General features: G+C 38.8%; 3 protein-coding genes across 4 annotated transcripts in view; 1 reads left to right on the forward strand and 2 right to left on the reverse strand.

Moving 5' to 3' along the window:
* adam22 (ADAM metallopeptidase domain 22) overlaps nucleotides 1-6717 on the reverse strand; it is an 89657-nt gene extending 82940 nt beyond the window's left edge. Inside the window, exons 1-4 of the mRNA XM_088327156.1 lie at nucleotides 6668-6717; nucleotides 4636-4739; nucleotides 4288-4451; nucleotides 116-192 (exon numbers count right to left, since the gene is read on the reverse strand). Coding sequence (XP_088183282.1) covers nucleotides 116-192; nucleotides 4288-4451; nucleotides 4636-4739; nucleotides 6668-6669 — 347 coding nt within the window. The 5' untranslated portion in view covers nucleotides 6670-6717. The remainder of the gene's footprint in view (nucleotides 1-115; nucleotides 193-4287; nucleotides 4452-4635; nucleotides 4740-6667) is intronic.
* Nucleotides 6718-6915: 198 nt separating this feature from the next.
* Nucleotides 6916-13002, reverse strand: dbf4 (DBF4-CDC7 kinase regulatory subunit). Its single transcript, XM_088327717.1, has 12 exons — nucleotides 12966-13002; nucleotides 12469-12617; nucleotides 10145-10333; nucleotides 10000-10050; nucleotides 9854-9923; nucleotides 9371-9447; nucleotides 9232-9277; nucleotides 9110-9155; nucleotides 8897-9022; nucleotides 8683-8779; nucleotides 7744-7847; nucleotides 6916-7635 (listed from the first exon to the last, which is right to left on the reverse strand). Exons 1-12 carry the CDS (start codon nucleotides 13000-13002, stop codon nucleotides 7362-7364), a joined length of 1266 nt encoding a protein of 421 aa, XP_088183843.1. The 3' UTR covers nucleotides 6916-7361.
* Nucleotides 8380-18295, forward strand: slc25a40 (solute carrier family 25 member 40). 2 transcript variants are annotated; one of them, XM_088327162.1, is made up of 10 exons: nucleotides 8380-8501; nucleotides 13863-13970; nucleotides 14078-14137; nucleotides 14218-14321; nucleotides 14396-14463; nucleotides 14546-14670; nucleotides 16104-16387; nucleotides 16477-16558; nucleotides 16634-16711; nucleotides 16783-18295. In XM_088327162.1, exons 2-10 carry the CDS (start codon nucleotides 13868-13870, stop codon nucleotides 16914-16916), a joined length of 1038 nt encoding a protein of 345 aa, XP_088183288.1. In that variant the 5' UTR covers nucleotides 8380-8501; nucleotides 13863-13867; the 3' UTR covers nucleotides 16917-18295. The 2 variants fall into 2 exon arrangements, with proteins under 2 accessions (XP_088183288.1, XP_088183287.1); XM_088327161.1 differs by lacking the exon at nucleotides 8380-8501 and adding an exon at nucleotides 13553-13718.

The following is an 18295-nucleotide window of genomic DNA, read 5'->3' on the forward strand; positions in this document are numbered from 1 at the left end:
CAATCACATTAACAAACGACTGACTTGACACTTTTGCAACTTGTGTGGGGGCCAAGGAAGCCAGAGAGAATTTTAAAGCCTGCGTGATCTTGTCCAGACGGCAAGTACAACTCACTGATTGAGCTCCATGTCCAAGGTGAACTTCCTGCCAAAAGCCTCCACTTGAAAGCTGGCCTGGGCCACGTGGTTGACCTGAAAGAAGACACCCGAGAAAGGACAATGGTTACCGCTATTAGCCTATTCATGGTTCAGATGGCAAGTAATCACAAGTGCGCGGATACGGATGGACGGCTGCAGGCTGCTGCCGGTGACAAAATGACTGCTTATTAAGACATCAATGTTCATTACGAAATCAACTCATCGACTGTGGTGCTGGTGCTGAAAATTATGCAAATTCGATGGGTTTCAGTCATGTTGAGGACAGACACATGAGAGCAATATGATTTGAATAGAAATTAAAAACAAAAGCCGCTCACCAAACAGTCAAAGTGCAGCTGCAATTAACTTGATGAGATTGGGGCATTTGTTTATGATTTATCAATATTTACAAATAAATTAACAATTGCAAATTTACAGTGTGCCTTCATAAGGTCGACTGTCTCTTGTTAATATGTCGAGGCACATTTATTTGTATAGCCCTTAATCAAAAATGTTTCAAAGGACTGCACAGGCGACAATTACACCCTCCCCTGATCTTTCTGACACTCATGTGATAAAACGAGCCAATCGTGTATTTATCAACTGCTCAGTATAAGGTCAAGAATATGTTTTTCTTCTTAATATTTAAATAGAGAAAAATCTCAGAAGCCGGTTAGCAAGTCTGCCTCAAGGTTCCCGGGTTCAATTCCAGCTTCCAGCTCCCCCTGTGTGGAGTTTGCATGTGCTCCTCGTGCCTGATTGGGTTTTCCCCGAAAAACATGCATGAAAGGTAGATTGGCAAGATGAAATTGTCTCAACGTATGTATAAGTGAATGATTGTTTCTGTTTAGGGTGTCCCCTGGCCAAAGTCAGCTGGTATGGGATCCAGCACTCCAGTGACCCTAGTGAGGATAAGCGTCTGGAAAATGAATGATTGAAAATTATCTAAAAGTGCCAAGATATTGGAAATAACACACAAACCTGATATCGCAACTAAGAATCAGTTGACTGAGACACAGGTGCAAAATAATGTGATCAGAATTATTAGGGTAACGGAATTCTGAAAACCAACAAGAAAATGTTCAATGTCCTGTAAGCAAATCAGGTCGTGTTCAGTAATCCATTCTATTTTTATTTTGAATAGAAATGACAAATGTGAAAATCACTTCTTGTCACTGTTAGTTACAACAAACAGACATTCTCAAATGAATACATTACAAATCACAAAAGATTCAAATTTAAATTGGATCCAGCCCAGACCCAATCAGCAGAACAGAAACAGGAAATAGGAAAACTTTCCAATTAAAAATAAGAATAAGATACAACTTGATCCTCCACAACTAGAACAGTCGCTTGAAAAATATAGGACCCTAACACCCAATGGATCTTTTCTCTTTATTGTGCAAATTAACATTCGTGGAAAAACTGTCAAGGGCAATCTGCTTTGTGCCTCATCTTATAAAGTTTAATATCTGGATTTGTAAAACAGATTTCTGAATATATGAGTGTTAAAAGTCCAAGGCAGCATTGCCTGTAACACTTTATCATATGGCAATGAGAATTTTTTGTGATCATGATCTTCAGAGTACAAGCTCTGGTCAATAGCTCTGAGCTGGATTTTCTGAGTGTGATTGATTTGACTGGCGCTGGATTCTCATTCCTGTGTTGGACACAGATGGTACACGCGGTTTAATTCATTCATTCCCGCCACACCCCTCCGGGTCAATGAAAACCCACCAGCAGTCATTCCGGTGGTCCCTCCCCCTCATTGCACCCTAGTGCCGCGGGCTAGCTTCATACAAGGGGGATTCTGCTTGACCATAACAGGGGGAAGGGAGGGTCCGTTTGAGATGGTGCCCTCTGTGTTCACCCAAGGGTGACCTTAGAGCTCAAACTCCCCAAGGAGGGCAGCATCTATTGTTTGAAACCATGTCTGTGCTGTGTTCAATGAATACAAGGATTTTTATTCTGTAAAATGAAACCTCTAATGGGGATGGACAACGGACAACAGAATTAGGAGGTTCACTCCACTAACTGTTCTCTGTTTGATTTTAAAGTTACAGCAGAGGTGCGTTTTCATATTACTACACCGCCCTAGTGGAGAAAAGCACATATTGGCTAAATACACACACAGGCTAACTACATTATCGAGCTTTGTTTTTCCACCGAGAGTTTTTGTTACTTAGCCGCTGCCGCTGTCAATGTTTGCATTTGAGATTCAAAAATAGTCCAAGCAGTCCATAAATAATTTTCTGCAGGTTTGAAATATTTTCAAAACCACTAGACAGGTTTATTTTTAGACTTGCAGAGCTAAAAACAGCCAATAATTGATCAGACGCTCTTCATGTAATGTCACGGATGAGTACCAACTCTCATTGGAATTCTTTAACTTTAGCCATCTCAAAGCTGTTTTAAACAAAGTCCTTCCGAAAAAATTCTGACATTCAAAGCTGTACTACAGTTAGTGTGTAAATAATCATAAAAAAATCCTAATGATATTATTTACATATTTAAAAATGTATTTGCATATAGATATATTTTTTGTTATTATTATATATATATACAATATATTCCACACTATAAATCTATAAATATGATTTACTAATCATTGATAAATAATCATAGATGTACAGGTATATCTTTATTTCGCAACAACAGTAAATGAAAACTACATAGATGCCCATTTAAAATATTTTGTCACTCATCATTGACACTAGTTTAACAGAAATATGTTTTATCAGGTATTTCCGGTGACTAAAATTGTCTGTGGGAGTAAGATCATTTCTATTCGGCAGATGGGTTGTGCTGAAGTGTTAAAAAGACAAAGGGTTAACAACTGCTACCATCTGTAGCCTGCTGCACTCTCTGAACCCAGCACAAGCCCACACGCAATGACACGTTTGGATAATATCAATTGACATTTAGTTAAAAAAGAAATAATCCATTGGAAATGCTGAATCAATAAATTTCAATTCAGTTACAATTATTCTTTTTAAAGCATAGCAGGAATTTTTAACTCCAATCAATACTTGTTGGGGAATATATAGTGTATTGATACATTTATTGTAAGGAGCAGAGGGACAAAAGTTAAATCCTTACATTAATAATAAAAAATTGACATAAAAGAAAACATAAAATAAAAACAAATAGTAAAAACTAAGTACAGTAAAGGGCACTTAAAGCAGGTTGTGATGGGTAGGCAAGTCTGAAAAGGTGGGTTTTGAGTTTGTATTGGAAGATGGACGGGGTGGGAAAATTACGGTGCTCAGGTAGTAGCGAGGAACCGGAAATTGACACTTAAAAATAACGGAAAAGTTGTGTTTATTTATTATTATTATAATTTATTGTATAGTATTTTTAGTTTTAACTATAAAAATGTATAAACAGCTTTTCTTGTCGTTACTGACTGAAAACTAGTCATTTGATTTACTCAGAAGCTTTGAGCGAGAGTCAAGCAAGAAGTGTTTCGAAAATATGGTTCAGTGACCCATGATATTATGTTAGAACTACAGTAGAAGTCATTATTTATTTATAAGATTATTTGGGAAAGGGTGGGGTTTACATGCTTATTGGCCATTTTCTGGCATTATTTCAGAGAAACTCATCAAATAATGCATAGATAAATCACTGAAATTTTAATGACAAAATACAAAAAAGTAAAACACATTAAAATTGTTCATTAAGAGGGCTCCAAAAACATGTTGTCAAACTCTTTAATTGAATGGCCCTGATTCAATTGACTGCGTTACAATGCCTGGTGGCCCTACAGTCGTGACCCCTGGCGGACAAAATGTACAAGTGCAACTTGAAGTATTGTAGTATTTTATGCATGTGGAAGTTGAAAAATATAATGTAACGTTCTTCTTTGCTCATTGTTTTCTAATAAGACTTATGATCAACCGTTCTCAATATGCGTATAAAGGTATAAAAATCACCCAAATGAAATGAATATAAACTGTATTGAATATTTATCTTTATCGTCATAAAGCTCCAAATACCAACAACAAAATACAAGTCTGCGCTTTTCTTCCAGGCACTTGTGAGCGTACGCCGTGTTGACATTTCTCTCACGTGTTTCCACGCGATTAAAGGGAAGCCAGTAAACAAGAGGGTGTACCATGACCACCACCAGCGATGCACGGCGTGTACCTGCGTGGATGCTGGGTTGCCCACGACGCGGGTGCTGAACTGAGGGTGGCCAACCATGCTCTGGTTCTGTCGGCTGTATAGCAGACGGACAGGCACCGTATCCTCCTTTTTGGTTGCCCCGCTACCTCCTCTCCGAAGCGTCTTGACGCTCGACGAAGCATCACCTGCACCGGAGAGGGAAGACCACCCATTAGAAAATTGTTAACAACGAAAAAAGGACACATCCAACCTCATTTTCAAATGCCCTTATTGTCCAATCCAATGTAAACATGGAACACGCAAGAAACAGATAGAAAATAAATAAAACCACGCTATTTACATCGTGATAATAACAACATGAGTCATTACCATAACGGGGGTGGGGGTTGCTCTGGTGACCGACGTGCATCAATCCACAAACGCACAAAAGGGAAATCCACCAAGATAGGCGCATCATCATCAACATCGTCTTCCTGGATGGGGACAACAAACAATGCGGTAATCCACGCTTGTTAGAGAAGGATGGAGCCGGGACTGCTGGGATGCTTTACGCAGTCCCCGTGATCGGAAGCCATCCGCGGTTCGGATGAGACCAAACGCGTCTGAGCGTATAGCAAGACACGGTGGTTATTCAGTGGCCAGTGGAGTGGGGGGATTCGAGTGAAGAGGTGAGGGCGTAGGGGGCGGGGGACACCTCCTTGAAACGCATCAAAATCCAGCAGATAGCTGCAAAAACGCCTCATGCATATATGAACAAGAGAGGGAGGGGAAAAAGGGGAAGTTGCAGCCTCCCGACAGACGTCGTATCTGAAGCACCACGAAAACACCGTTTTATGCACCGGATTCTGTTCCACGGCTCTCATGCAGTCATCTGCTGGAGCGCTATAAACATCCTGGAAGCGTTTCTTAAGCATCACGTTTCTGGCTTCGGCTTTTTTTTTACTCGCCGAGTCACATATCTATCTGATGGGGGAAAAAATGTCATGTTGTTCTTTTTTGTAATTCAGTGATTTTTGTAAAAAAAAAATATTTACTTACTTCTATTCCGATTATGTGACATGTCACTTGGCAAGGCTACATTTAAGTTATGAGAGTATGAGTTTTCACAAATTACCGCATACCAGTGTTCATTGTTTTAAGCCGTTCGACGAGCAGAGCAGGACAGTCTGTACAGAAAATTATAGACTCAATTCTATAACACAACCATGCATGTAAACCTGGAGTTCTTAGGTGACCTATGTTTTCTCTTTTTTATGAATATACATTTCTTTAAAATACGATTATTATCATCCAATTTGTTTTTTTAAACGCTTACAATAAATGCAACATAATAATATTAGGTATCATATATATGTTAAATACATTAGGTCCCGGTCTTAAGCTCAAAAGTTGATATTTAGTTTTGTAGTATTACGGAAGTTTTATTTTTGCAGTATTCCTGAAGTATTACTGTATATTTTTGTAGATGTATTTCAATGCATTTCTCTAGTAGTAGTATTTTGGTATTATACTACTACTGTAGTCATTTTTGTAGTGTTTCAATAGACGTAATTTTATCGTATTTCTGTAAGATCACTTACTGTAGATGTATTTTTGTAGTATTTCTTTAGTAGCGTTTTCATAATACTTCTGGATTCTTTAATCTTTTCAGAATGAAACCCAAATAATAGCTCCCTGTTTTGAAGCACTAAATTTTATATTTAGTTTTATAATTTTGTAGTACAGACACTAAGTGACAATGGGGACAAAGCTGGAACCAAATAAAACATCATTCTTACATTAGTGTTACTTTATTATTTCATATATTGTCCTCATACTTTGACAATTTCTATTCAGCGGGTCAGATTAAAAAGCCTGCCGGGCTTAATGGGGCACGCAGGTTGTAGTTTCCCCATCCCTGATGTAAACTGTCTCAAGTGGATTTGTTATCCTTTTCAAACCTCCAGAATTTACATATATAAATTTGGTTCAGGGCAGCACGGCGGCGCAGTGGTTAGCGCGTGTGCGGCATAGTTCTGAGGTTGTGGGAACCTCCTGACTGGGTTCAAATCCAGCTCCCGGCCTTACTGTGCGGAGTTTGTATGTTCTCCCCGTGCTTGCGTGGGTTTCCTCCGGGCACTCCGGTTTCCTCCCACATTCCAAAAACATGCATTTCAAGTGAATTGGCTGGTCCAAATTGTCCCTAGGTGTGACTGAGCGAGTGAGTTGTCTGTCCCCGTGTGCCCTGCGATTGGCCGGCAACCAGTCCATGGTGTCCCCTGCCCGATGATTGCTGGGATGGGCTCCAGCATCCCCGCGACCCTACTGAGGATAAGCGGTGCAGCTGATGAGATGAGAAATTTGGTTCAATCAGTGGATTGGAAGAGTTTACAGATTTCTCACAAAAGTCATCCTCTCTTACATGCTCTTTGAATAAAGCACTGAATTCCCATCGCTGCCGTTTATATCTGACGTTCCTCCTCATTGTCCCAGTTGAAGAACAGCTGTGTGACGAAAGATGCTCTTCATCAAGCTCAGCATTGTTTCCGGTGACTTCCTCGTGTGGCCCCTTGGTCCAATCAGTCTCCTCTTGTTGATTTGCAACATCACAGGAGCTTTCCTCACATTGTTGCTTGTGTGTCTGGTTGAGGTATTTACCCATTAAAACAGACCTGCGGAATCAATAGGGTACTGTGTGGCACAGTTTCACCTCTAGATCGGGCAGTTCCCTCTGCAGCTTTTTTAGATAGATAGATACTTTATTCATCCCCGTAGGGAAATTCACACTTCCAGCAGTCTACCCCGTTGTTTATTAACAGATGAACATGATGCCCTAGGGGTGCTTGTAGCGAAGTGGATGACGTCTCGCCAGTCCAAAAATTTGACATCCCTGCGGCAGATGGAAAACTTTTCTTTGTGAAAATCCAGGGATACACCACCTCTTGTTAGCAAGTCCGCCTCCTCTCCGATTCCCCCCGGCTTTCATGTCTCTGTTTAGCGGCGTTGAAGCCGGATTGCTCCGGGTGGCTACACGTTAGCGTCCGGAATGCTAAACGCAAAACACAGCAACTGCGTTCCCTGTGCGCTTCGATGTTTTCCACCAGCACTCGATGATCTTATTTGGTCGTGAGTTCGCATTTACCATGGTTACGGATGGTAGGCGAGGACGTCAACAAATTCAGCCTGACCAGCCGTTTTCTTGAGATATGTTTTTGCTCCAATCTGTGTGAAAATGTCAAACTGGTCTTGGCAAGAAAGCGGCACAGAGAAGCAGACTGAGGGGGTGAAATGCTTTGAAAAGACGAAGTTTTCTTGGGACAGTCAGCAAGCTGGTGCTGTTCCTCTTTAATGTCTGTGTCTTTCACATCAGGTCCCCAAAATGGTTTGACTCTGAGCAGGACCGTGAAAACAGGTAAAAAAAACCAGCAAATAGTCAAATAAATTCCACCATCAGCATATAGGATAAAATCAATTAAAAACAGTATGAAACATTAATACCGTTTAATTAAAGGGGTGAGTTGGCAGAGCTGGCTTGATACCTGGTCCAGCACTTTGTAAGCATCCGTTTTGCAGAAAGTCTGGTGGCTTTCACTTTTCAGGTGCTGAATTAAATAACATGATAATTGTAATTGGCGTCACAGGAACAATAAGGATGAAAACATAGGTGTACGGTTTAAGTCGGGGCTACCAATAGTTCAGAGAGTAAAGTTAAGCCTAAGGTCCATTTGTTATTTAACACATTCTTTGCATAATCATCATTTTTGGGGTGAAACTATATTTAGAAGACATTTCAGACATGAGTATATAACTGAAACACTTTTGTTCAACAAAAAAAATAACAATAATAAAGGAGTGAAATAAGGAAATATCTCCAATTAATTACACAAACTTCACATATATGCTTTTTATAACGAGACAATAATAATAATAATGACTTTGAATACCATATCAAAAAAAGTTGGTTTCACTGTTAAGATGCAAGATATGAATTTATTCGGAATCAATATTTCTTAAATGAAAGGACTCGCACAAAGATCCAAACTAAGGAGGCATTTAGCAATATGCTTTTTCCAGCAGTAGCACCACAAATACATTTCTAACAACTTGTCAAATTGAAAGTGAAAACAACCTAAAAAGAACCTCTTGGTGTACAACCTCCTCAGAACAAATTGGCTTTGATACAGTACAGGCTCTTTCAATATTTTGAAATCAAGATTTTAATTTGTCAACTGGGCTACCAACTATTTTTTCTTCTTGTAAGTAATGCTTTCTTGTTATGACTCTATCATATCTGCTGTCAGCTTTTTGAAACACTTGCATAAATGACATAGAGTATATCATATTAATCATGGCACTTGAATAGGTTTTCTAAGAGAAATCAATGGTCAAATTTGGTTGCACTACTGTTATTATACTGTGTATTAATATTAGACTTACTATCATCAAGTTTCCATATTTCGTCATGCAGCACTCACAGTAGCCACTTCCTTTGTTGTCCATGTTCTGTCTTTGGTCAAACTGGATTTCAAAATTTCTATAGAAGGAATGAAAATAATAACAGAAGCAACCACATTTTTTTCATAGCAGGTTTGACATAAAATCAATTTATTGTTCGTGCTCCATAGTTGATAGTACAAACAAGACACCATACCTGATCCTCTGTTGTTTTTCCCTATCTAAGAATGTATCATCAACCAAAAAGGGGCACTGAGGAGCAAATGTCTTCAGGTTCAACTCAGGCATCTTTGTCATGCTGACATATATCGGACAGTAATGTCTGAAAATAAAAGGGCAATACTTTTAAAATGTTGGTTTGAAAGGGCAATTTTAATGGTAAGTGGATGCTAGATTTGACATTTCTAACCTGCTTGAATCTTCGACCTTGATAAAAGGTTTACGAATCTGCCCTCCTACAGAAAAAACGACTTTCAGTACACATTCACTCAGATCAAATGACTGCTAAAAATATACGACTAAGGTAATCACCTTCAAATTTCTGGCCAGTGGGTTTTGCCGAGGATGCAGGTGTAACCTAAAATACGTTAAACAAAAGGGTTGAAATATCAAATGTACACATTTTTCATTTATGGTACAGTATAATCAAGTGTTGATTCTCCAAATTTACATTCTTTTCCCTTGTTGTACAAATTGGCCACTGTTTTGTGATGGTCATTTTTTTCTTCTCAATATACACCAATACATCTGCAGGGTCAACAAAAATCCAACATTAGCTCAATGCACAGCACAAAAAGTTATCACAGTACATTCACCAATTTCAAATGATAGAAAAGAAAGACAATGTGAAATTTAATACAATTTTTATGATGAAAATGTGATAGTGCCCAAATAAACAATGGACTTCAGGCTAAAGGGTGCTAAAGAAAAACAACTGATAAAACTGGAAACGACCTTGCTATTCAATTTCATATGGAACATCCGCTCAATTGTTTTTGCCAAAGTTTAGTTTAATGATTCCATCAATATAGCTACAGTTAAAAGCAATACTATAGGTGCTCTGCAGCTTCCTGATCCGTTTTGGTCAAATTTTGGTGAAGTTTAACTTGAAAGTTTGACTTGGATCAAAAATATTCAACTCAAGTAAGCATACCATCGATGTAGAATATTTTTACACCCCACTCCAAAGCTTTCGAGAGAATCTTGTTGGATTGCAAAATATCCTAAAAAGAAAATTTATCAGCAGAATAAAGCCAAGGCAAAATGATAATGATTATTTTATGCATAAGAAACACAAACCATTTCTTTTAAAGCTCTTTCTACAAAACCCCTTCCACAGCTTGAGGGGAACTGTAAAGATAAAATCGAAAAGCATGGTGAAGCAAGTGGAATTGAAAAATGGGTTCATCAAAAATAAATATAAGCATTGCAAAGGCCAGCTCACCGCATCTGCTTGACCCTGTGACTTGTTCTTGGTTTTGTAGCAGTCGGGCTGGTAGGTATTAGACCGGGGGCGAGGTCTGGGTTGCGGGCTGGGAACCGGGGACTCTCGTGTTAAGCACTGCACGTATTTAGTTTCCCTTTTGTTGGATATGAGATACGTGATGTCTTTGCTGAAGAACTTGTCGACACTCTACATTGAGAACAGAGGGAAATTTTCAAAAATGTGACGTTAAAAGGTCAGTGGTAGCCCAGGAAATACCTTTTATTTATTGAGAGCATAAAGAAAAAATTCAAATTGAAGACTCTTGTTTATACAAGTGACAACTCCCATACAACTACAGCATTTTCCGTACTATAAAGTAGACGGGATTATAAGGCGCAGCCCCCCAAAAATAGTCTTTTGTGATATTTTTTTCATAATATACAAGGCGCACCGGACTTAAAGTTGCATGAGATTAAAACTACTGTTACAACAACGGTTCTACAAAAATAATAAAAGTAGTGTTTGCACATTGATTGATCAGTTGGAATACATCATTGATCACAATTGCATAACATTAGATGCAACAGGAATCAAACTCAGATCCTATCCACTAAACCACTATGTATTCAAATAACACATAAAAAGCCATTAAGCCTTATCTCATCATGACACTACTTTTAGTCACAGTACCAAATTGTTGATGTTATTATTGGGTCAGGCCACAATAATATTGTCAGACATCAAACTGGCCCGTGGTAAAGTCTTCATAAAGCACACGAGATTCTGAATTGAATGACAAGAAAGTCATTGTGTGAAGTAATTCAATTTTTCTGAATTGAATGAAGAGAGCAGCATTGTGGGAACTAATTCAGTTGTCCTAAAAGGTATAAATGATTACATGGTCGCACATGTTCTAAACGTTTGTCACTTAGAATGCTTTGTTTGAGCTGAGAAAGGAAATAAAACAACATTTTCGCTATTTGGTACTGTGACTAAAAATAGGTGACAATCAGATGAGAGCCAAAGCCTTTTCATGCGTTGTCTGTATCCCTAGTGATCTAGTGGACATGAGAAGGCTATCTCCCAGCCGCAATCCGGATTTAATTCTTGTTTCATTTAATGATTTGAAATTGTGAACAACCATCCATATCCCTGGCGGCCAGGTGGTTAAGATTCCATGCTCTAACCACTAATATTTCCAATTTTGTCTGAGAGAGAGTGCATATACTATAATAATAAAGCATCCGGGGTTTTAAATAATATGAGATTCTTATGAGTAACGTCTATGACAGGGAAACAAATGCAAAAAGTCTTATTGCGTTCCCACAGCAGAGGCAACACCATTATAAAGGAATCCTCTCACCCAGGCCACTACCTCTTTGACCTGCAGGCCTCTGGCAGACGCTACATGCCCCTTAGAACAAGGACTAGCAGGCTCAGGGACAAGGGCCATCACCACCCTAAACAAGATTTTGAAAAAACATATCTTGCCTACAAAAAGAAAAATGTATATCCATATTTGATGTATCTACTCTTATTTTGGAAATATGTTGAGCTGATGTCATTGCGGTCCATTTCCGGTCTCCCAGACTACAGATTATTGCAAATTACAGACTACACCATTCCCTTATATGTTTATTTGTATAACTTTAAATCACAAGGAGTCTTCAAGGGCTTCACAGACTATTGCAAACTAAAGACTATTATGACACCACCCCCTGATCTAAAACCGATATGAGGGCAAGGAAAAACTTGAAAACCACAGCATGAGGAAAATGAAACCTTGAGAAAGGACTACACATGAGGTAATCCCCCTTCCAGGCTGACCAGGCTGCAACGGATGTGGCAATAACAAACAATACACAAATATTGTCAACATGAAATAAAGGTCATTCATAAACTATAAAATATAGTTTTTTTTAACCTAGATTTAAACAGTTCAACTGAGGCAGATCGAATCTCAGGGGGCAGAGCATTCCAGAGCACTGTGGGGATTCATTTATGTGCGGTCCTTTATCAAGGTTTCTTCATTTTCCTCATGTTGAGGTTTTGCGTTTTTCCTTGCCATCATGTAGGTTTTAGATCAGGGGATGGTCTAGTCTGTAGTTTGCAATAATCTGTGCAGCCTTTTGAGACTCCTTGTGATAAAGGGCTATACAAATAAACATAATTTGACACTGCTGTACTGACAACCCAGGGCAGTCTCCAAACACCCAAATATATTTAATGTTTACCTATCTTTCCTGGCATTCTCTAATTTGGGAGTGGCACGTGCAATCTTGTTGTCAACAATGTAAACCAAGATTTTAGCAATGACAAATGCAATTGAACTATTGACCCACCCCACCAAGGTCTTTAATATCTCTTTCCAGTGACTCTGTTGTTCTATTCGACGGGAGGTCGAGATAGAATTTTTTCCCAGCTAAAGGCTTGAGAAGTTCCAAACGAGGCTTCACTGAAGACTCTTTTAGAACACTTTTGACAGCTTTACCTAGGAAGAAAATCAAAAGTGAAACCAGAGTGAGCGTTCATGTCCGACAAACACACAGAGCCCGGGGTTGAAAAATGAGACCAACTGTTATTTGACTAATAGAATATTACTGAAAATACTATTAACAATAATTAGAGTACAGTATATTAATACCTTCCGAGTCAGGTCGCTGAATCCGTGAGATTTTTATTCTTTTTCGGGAAAAGGGGTTCGCTGTCTGCACATCCACATATTTGAGCTTGTTTCTTCATTACACAGCTGTTTTTTTTACACTAAAGACACAATATTAATGACATTAAAATTACGCAAAGAGCAAACATGTTCGCATGACCGTAAGTACTAACTCACCAGTACGACTGGGAGATGGTGCCTTTCGTTCTTTCATTCACTGGTTAATAGGCAATACTTTAGCATTTTAGGATTATTTGAAGCATAAATTTTAATTCATATTGAGAACATTTTAACGTCGATATTAGACTGCATATAAACTTCCCGCTTTAACGACATGAAGGTACCGACTGTAAGGTTGCCATGTCTGAGATATATTTGGAAACTAATACATTTAATTTATCCTTTGGTAAAGTATCATAGTCATGTACTCATTCCGTTTCTTTTCATCTCTATGATAAAATACGACTAAATTAGCTGCATTTTTTTTCTTAAAGTTCCCAATGTGTTGAGTAATGTTGTTCTTTGTGGAAAAGATCTGGCAACCCTGAAACTAAGTAAATCGATTATTGCATTCGAATTTACTTTTTCGACAATCACAATTTCTTCTTTTTAAAAAAGGAAAAAAATATACACCGATGTGTATACATCCAAAATATTTATTTGCATCATTTATAATCGCTAAAGGTGTGAAAACGTGTATATATATTTTTTAAATGCATGAAACGGTTGTTGCATTTTTGGTGAATTCGTAAGACGGAAACTGAAGTTATGAAACGTTGCATCACGTAATGTTGTGAAGTAACCGAACCAGAAGGGTGAACACGTGTGTTCAGATCGTTTTTGGATCTCGTAAGGTAGCCTCGCTTGCCACGGATGGATGTTTATTTTAATTCATACAAGGATCTGGTGATATAAATGTACTGCAAGCAGGTAGGAACGATTGTTTACTAGTTTCAGTAAACCATAGGGCACTATCCATACTCCCAAGCAGATGTAATGTCCATTACAAGAAGTGGTTGAGTTTTTGGACCATCTCGCCTTTATGACTGCGTGTGTCTTACTTCAACGTTTAAGGAAAGATGAGCGGTCAACGTCCCTCTGCTCCGGCCCAAGATAACGGCATTACGCCAATCCAACAGATGGTGTCGTCCTGCTCCGGGGCGTTGCTAACGTCTCTTTTTAGTAAGCCTGTCATGAGAAATTATTTGGCCGTTTAATTCCACTTTGCTTACTGCTATCAATTTAAGTGAATTCCTTAACTAAGTTTAAGTTTATTATCTGCTCTGCAGTGACACCCCTAGATGTTGTGAAAATCCGACTTCAAGCACAGAAAAATCCCTTCCCCAAAGGTAGCTGAACTACACTTTTCTCCTTGTATTTTATTCTTTGAACGTATCAAATAACTCTCTTTTTTTCTCTTGATGTTTAGGAAAATGCTTTGTGTATTGCAATGGCCTTATGGATCACATCTGTGTTTGTATGAATGGCAATAAGGCCTGGTATAAAACATCAGGACAGTTTAATGGCACTCTGGTAAGTAGTGTATAAAATATTATTCCATCATGACACATGTCATGGTTGCATTTAAATCTTTTTGGGTGTGACAGGACGCGTTTGTCAAGATCATGCGTCATGAAGGAGTCCGGTCATTATGGAGCGGTCTTCCGCCGACCCTGTGAGTGCATTATAGTCATTCAATTGTAGCGTAATTCTGAGTCGATTGAATACATTATTTGTGTTATAATTGTGCACTGCAGCGTGATGGCTGTGCCAGCAACTGTCATCTACTTCACAAGTTACGACCAGCTCAGAGCGCGACTGAAGGTCAAAATGGGTCATCATGAGCAGTTCGCCCCTATGCTGTCAGGGGCTCTTGCCAGAGGTATGATTCGTATTGGGGCCAGAATTCCATTTTGTTTTTTAAAAGTCTACTGACATTAATTTTAACGAAATAGGAATTTAAGAAATTGTGATATTGAGTGAAAACTGCATTCGTCATCATTCTTCTTCCGTAGTCTCATGAGAAAGGATGCTTTTTAGAATGGGTCTGGCGAGTCTGTGCTGAGCACAATTGAACTGGCCTCCCAAGAAGACAGACACAAACGTCTCTAACTCAACCTTCCCCAACGCTGGGAATACAGTACCCTAATTGCGCCCAGTGGTTACTGCATAAGCTAAATGTTGGCCCACATATTCTCGACAGCTGCTGCTGCGGCGACACTATAGTCAGAATGACAGGGCTCCAAAAAACAGGGCGTGATAGAAGTGAGAGGCTGGGCTCGGGCTCTGACTTGATCTTATCAAGCCCTCGTAACTCTTTTGCGTCATGTCCGATCCCATTTCAAAATGTTCAGCAGAAAATGCCCATTTGTCTCAGGTTTTGCACATTGTATTTTTTCAGAGTATGGGGGGAGAAGGATGGGGAAAAGAAAAAAAAACTGAAACTGAAAAAAATACATACACCTATATATATATATATATATATGTATATATATATATATATATATATATATATATCTATCTCGTTGGACAAACCTTGTGATAGTATGTAAGTAAACTAACAAATTATAGGTATAAAATTTAAGACGGTGGTTCTCCACTGGTCTGACTTTGGGACCCACTATACTACCCTAATTACAAGCCACAACCTGAATGGAGAAAAAATGTCCATTTTTCAAATTAATTCAGTTTATAAAAACACAACTCATTATATTATATATATATATATATATATATATATACACACACACAGTCTGTATGGGACACAACACATTAACAGCTCTGGGAATAAGTGGAAGGGAGAGGAAGGCAGCTGCCAAAAGGGTGGGGGAAGCCACAGAGAGAGCCTCTTTCTGCCTCTGGAGTAGGAGAGAGGAGTTTAGCTGGACAGTGACTGGCCATCACTGCCGGCTCGCCAACTCGAGGGCTTTGTGGTTAAGGGTCGAAACACCCAGTGACGGTTGGACACCACCTGACGACATCTTCTCCTGGTTGAAAGCTACAGTCACTGTTTGAGTGACTGCAGAAGTTGCACTGATTAGAAGTGTATTTAATAGTGTATGTATACACAAACCTACAGTTCTTTTTTTCTCTGGTGTAAAATGTCACATGCCGATTCGCATTTGCAGGACATTATCGCCATCTAGTGTTAAGAAGTCTAATTGACGCTTTTATCCCTTTTTTCTTTTTACATAATTTGTTCATTTTGTGAAGTGGTGTTTGTTGCAACATGATTGGATAGAAAAAAATAAACAAGAACAATTGTTTTTAAAGAATATGAAATAAATTCAAATACATTTGGTTGACATTCACCAGTGGTGGCAGCCTCCGTGATCAGCCCGATCGAGCTTCTTCGAACCAAGCTGCAGTCAGAAAAGCTGTCATACCGGCAGCTGCGAACGTGCGTGCAGTCCGCTGTGGAGGCGGGAGGCTGGTTGTCGCTTTGGCGAGGCCTAGGACCCACGCTGCTCCGGGACGTGCCCTTCTCCGCCATGTACTGGTACAACTACGAGCGCGGAAAGCAGTGGTTGTGCCAACGCTACGGCACTCGGGAGCCCACTTTTGCCATGACCTTCGTATCTGGCGCCACATCCGGCACAGTGAGTGTCGTTGACGGGAACGGACCAATTACGTCAGATGTTTTTTGACTCCACTTATGAAATATTTTTTTATTATCATTGATTTTTAGATTGCATCCATCATAACGTTGCCATTCGATGTGGTCAAAACAAGAAGGCAGGTGGAACTCGGGGAGCATCTAGCAATGAATTGTAAAGACAACCTCAATGTCAATTTTAATTAGCTCCATTTCCTGATTTCACAGATTCAAATGTTTTTATCAACAGTATCGTACAAAACGTCTTCCACCATCACTGTGATGAAGAGGATAGTGAGTCAGTATGGCGTTCAAGGCTTGTATGCAGGTTGGTGTCACATTTAGACGTTGTGTTGTCATTCAAAGATTTGTTTTCTTATCCACTTTTCTCCTGGTTAGGTTTCCTGCCTCGGGTGATCAAAGTGGCGCCAGCCTGCGCCATCATGATCAGCTCCTACGAGTTGGGGAAGGATTTTTTCCGCAAGTACAACCATGATCGTGTCCACGGGATTTTGCAAACCAGTAACAGCTGAAACGGATGAATCCACTTTAATGAACTGAACTGACCTGAGAGATGATTTATGATTTTATTATGATAGTATTTATCATTTAATATTCCATGGTGTGATCCTATTGAACAATGTGAGATGCAGAAAACTCCTATTTGTCTAGAAATAAGACCGACCTTTTATGATGCAGTACATTATATTGAGAGGTAAAACACAATCGAATTCATAAAAATAACAATCATTTCCATAATCATTGGAGATTACACAAATAATTGCTTTTAATGGATGAATTATTCATTTTAAACTACTTGAGCATTCACATTGACTCAGTTTTAGTTTGCATTATAGTACTAATAGGATGTTCGTGAAAACTGACATGACATGTTCACTAACGTTTCAAAATAGGTGGTAATATGTAAGTAAATCTATTTTCATTTATACAAAATGTCAGGGATTACAAGCAAAGTAGTTTTCATTGGTTGTTAATGGTGACAGTGTAGTAGGGCAGAAACATTAAGCTTTTGTGTTCATCCAAGGACTCTTAATGAAACATCTTGGATAAAATAGCCCTGTCATAGAATTAAACACGACAACATTCCGTCTGATGTCAACAGTGTGTCACAATCACTAGAAACTTGATAATTGGTTCTAACTGCAAAGGCAATTTATACAAAAACAAATTAGTGTCAAATTGTGATTAAGCAGGAGTTCACTGTGTTAACCCATTGACCGCACACTTATTTGAACATAATATTGAAGGTTGATGTCTATGAGCGTCAATGCCACTAATTATATTTGGTCTTTGTCGTCTATAGTTGTCAATGGGAGTGAATGAGCTTAAGAATATGTGTAAAATGTATTAATGTTTTCTTTGTGACCTATTTTGACAAGGGTTTTGCTTCTAATATATTTGGCTAGTGAAATATGACAGTCTAAAAGCAGCTGTACTGAGTGGGTGGAATCATTCAGTGTCATGGAAAATTTGTTCCCTTTTTTTTTTTTCATAAAAAAAGAAAAAGATCAACTTCGTGCCAAAGACATATTTTCAGGTCATGTATGTTAAATGTTTTTTATACCAGATCTCAGAATTATGAATAACATTTTTTCCTCGCTAAAGGAGATTTTTGTTTTTGTCATTTTACATAGAAAAAATGATCGAATGTAATTTGTGGGTTTTGGAAGAGCGATCAAAAATATTCTACTTCAACGGCGGTTGGCACCATCATTTTGGTGCATACCGGCCCGGTCAAAAATCATGATCGCTGGCATGCGTGCTCTTTTTGTGAATTGTTTAGCACTGAACTATTTACTGGTATTTTGAAAGTTGTTTCTGCCAACGACTTTATTTGCATTTTCTCTCTGAATGAAAGTAAAAATGTCATAAAATCCTTTTTGCAATGAAA

This window comes from Urocampus carinirostris, chromosome 2 (genome assembly GCF_059441175.1).
Source record: "Urocampus carinirostris isolate Australia breed hairy pipefish chromosome 2, RoL_Ucar_1.0, whole genome shotgun sequence".
Lineage (NCBI taxonomy): Eukaryota > Metazoa > Chordata > Actinopteri > Syngnathiformes > Syngnathidae > Urocampus > Urocampus carinirostris.

Bases quoted from the DNA above. Each gene is read 5' to 3' on its own strand.
- dbf4 (XM_088327717.1), bottom strand. From the start codon at position 13,002: ATGAAAGAACGAAAGGCACCATCTCCCAGTCGTACTG. The intron at 10,051-10,144 runs GTGAGCTGGCCT...TTATCTTTACAG, and splicing joins CACAGGGTCAAGCAGATGCG to TTCCCCTCAAGCTGTGGAAG. The intron at 9,448-9,853 runs GTATGCTTACTT...TTGACCCTGCAG, and splicing joins AAAAATATTCTACATCGATG to ATGTATTGGTGTATATTGAG.
- slc25a40 (XM_088327162.1), top strand. From the start codon at position 13,868: ATGAGCGGTCAACGTCCCTCTGCTCCGGCCCAAGATAACGGCATTACG. The intron at 14,464-14,545 runs GTGAGTGCATTA...TGTGCACTGCAG, and splicing joins AGCGGTCTTCCGCCGACCCT to CGTGATGGCTGTGCCAGCAA. The intron at 14,671-16,103 runs GTATGATTCGTA...GACATTCACCAG, and splicing joins GTCAGGGGCTCTTGCCAGAG to TGGTGGCAGCCTCCGTGATC.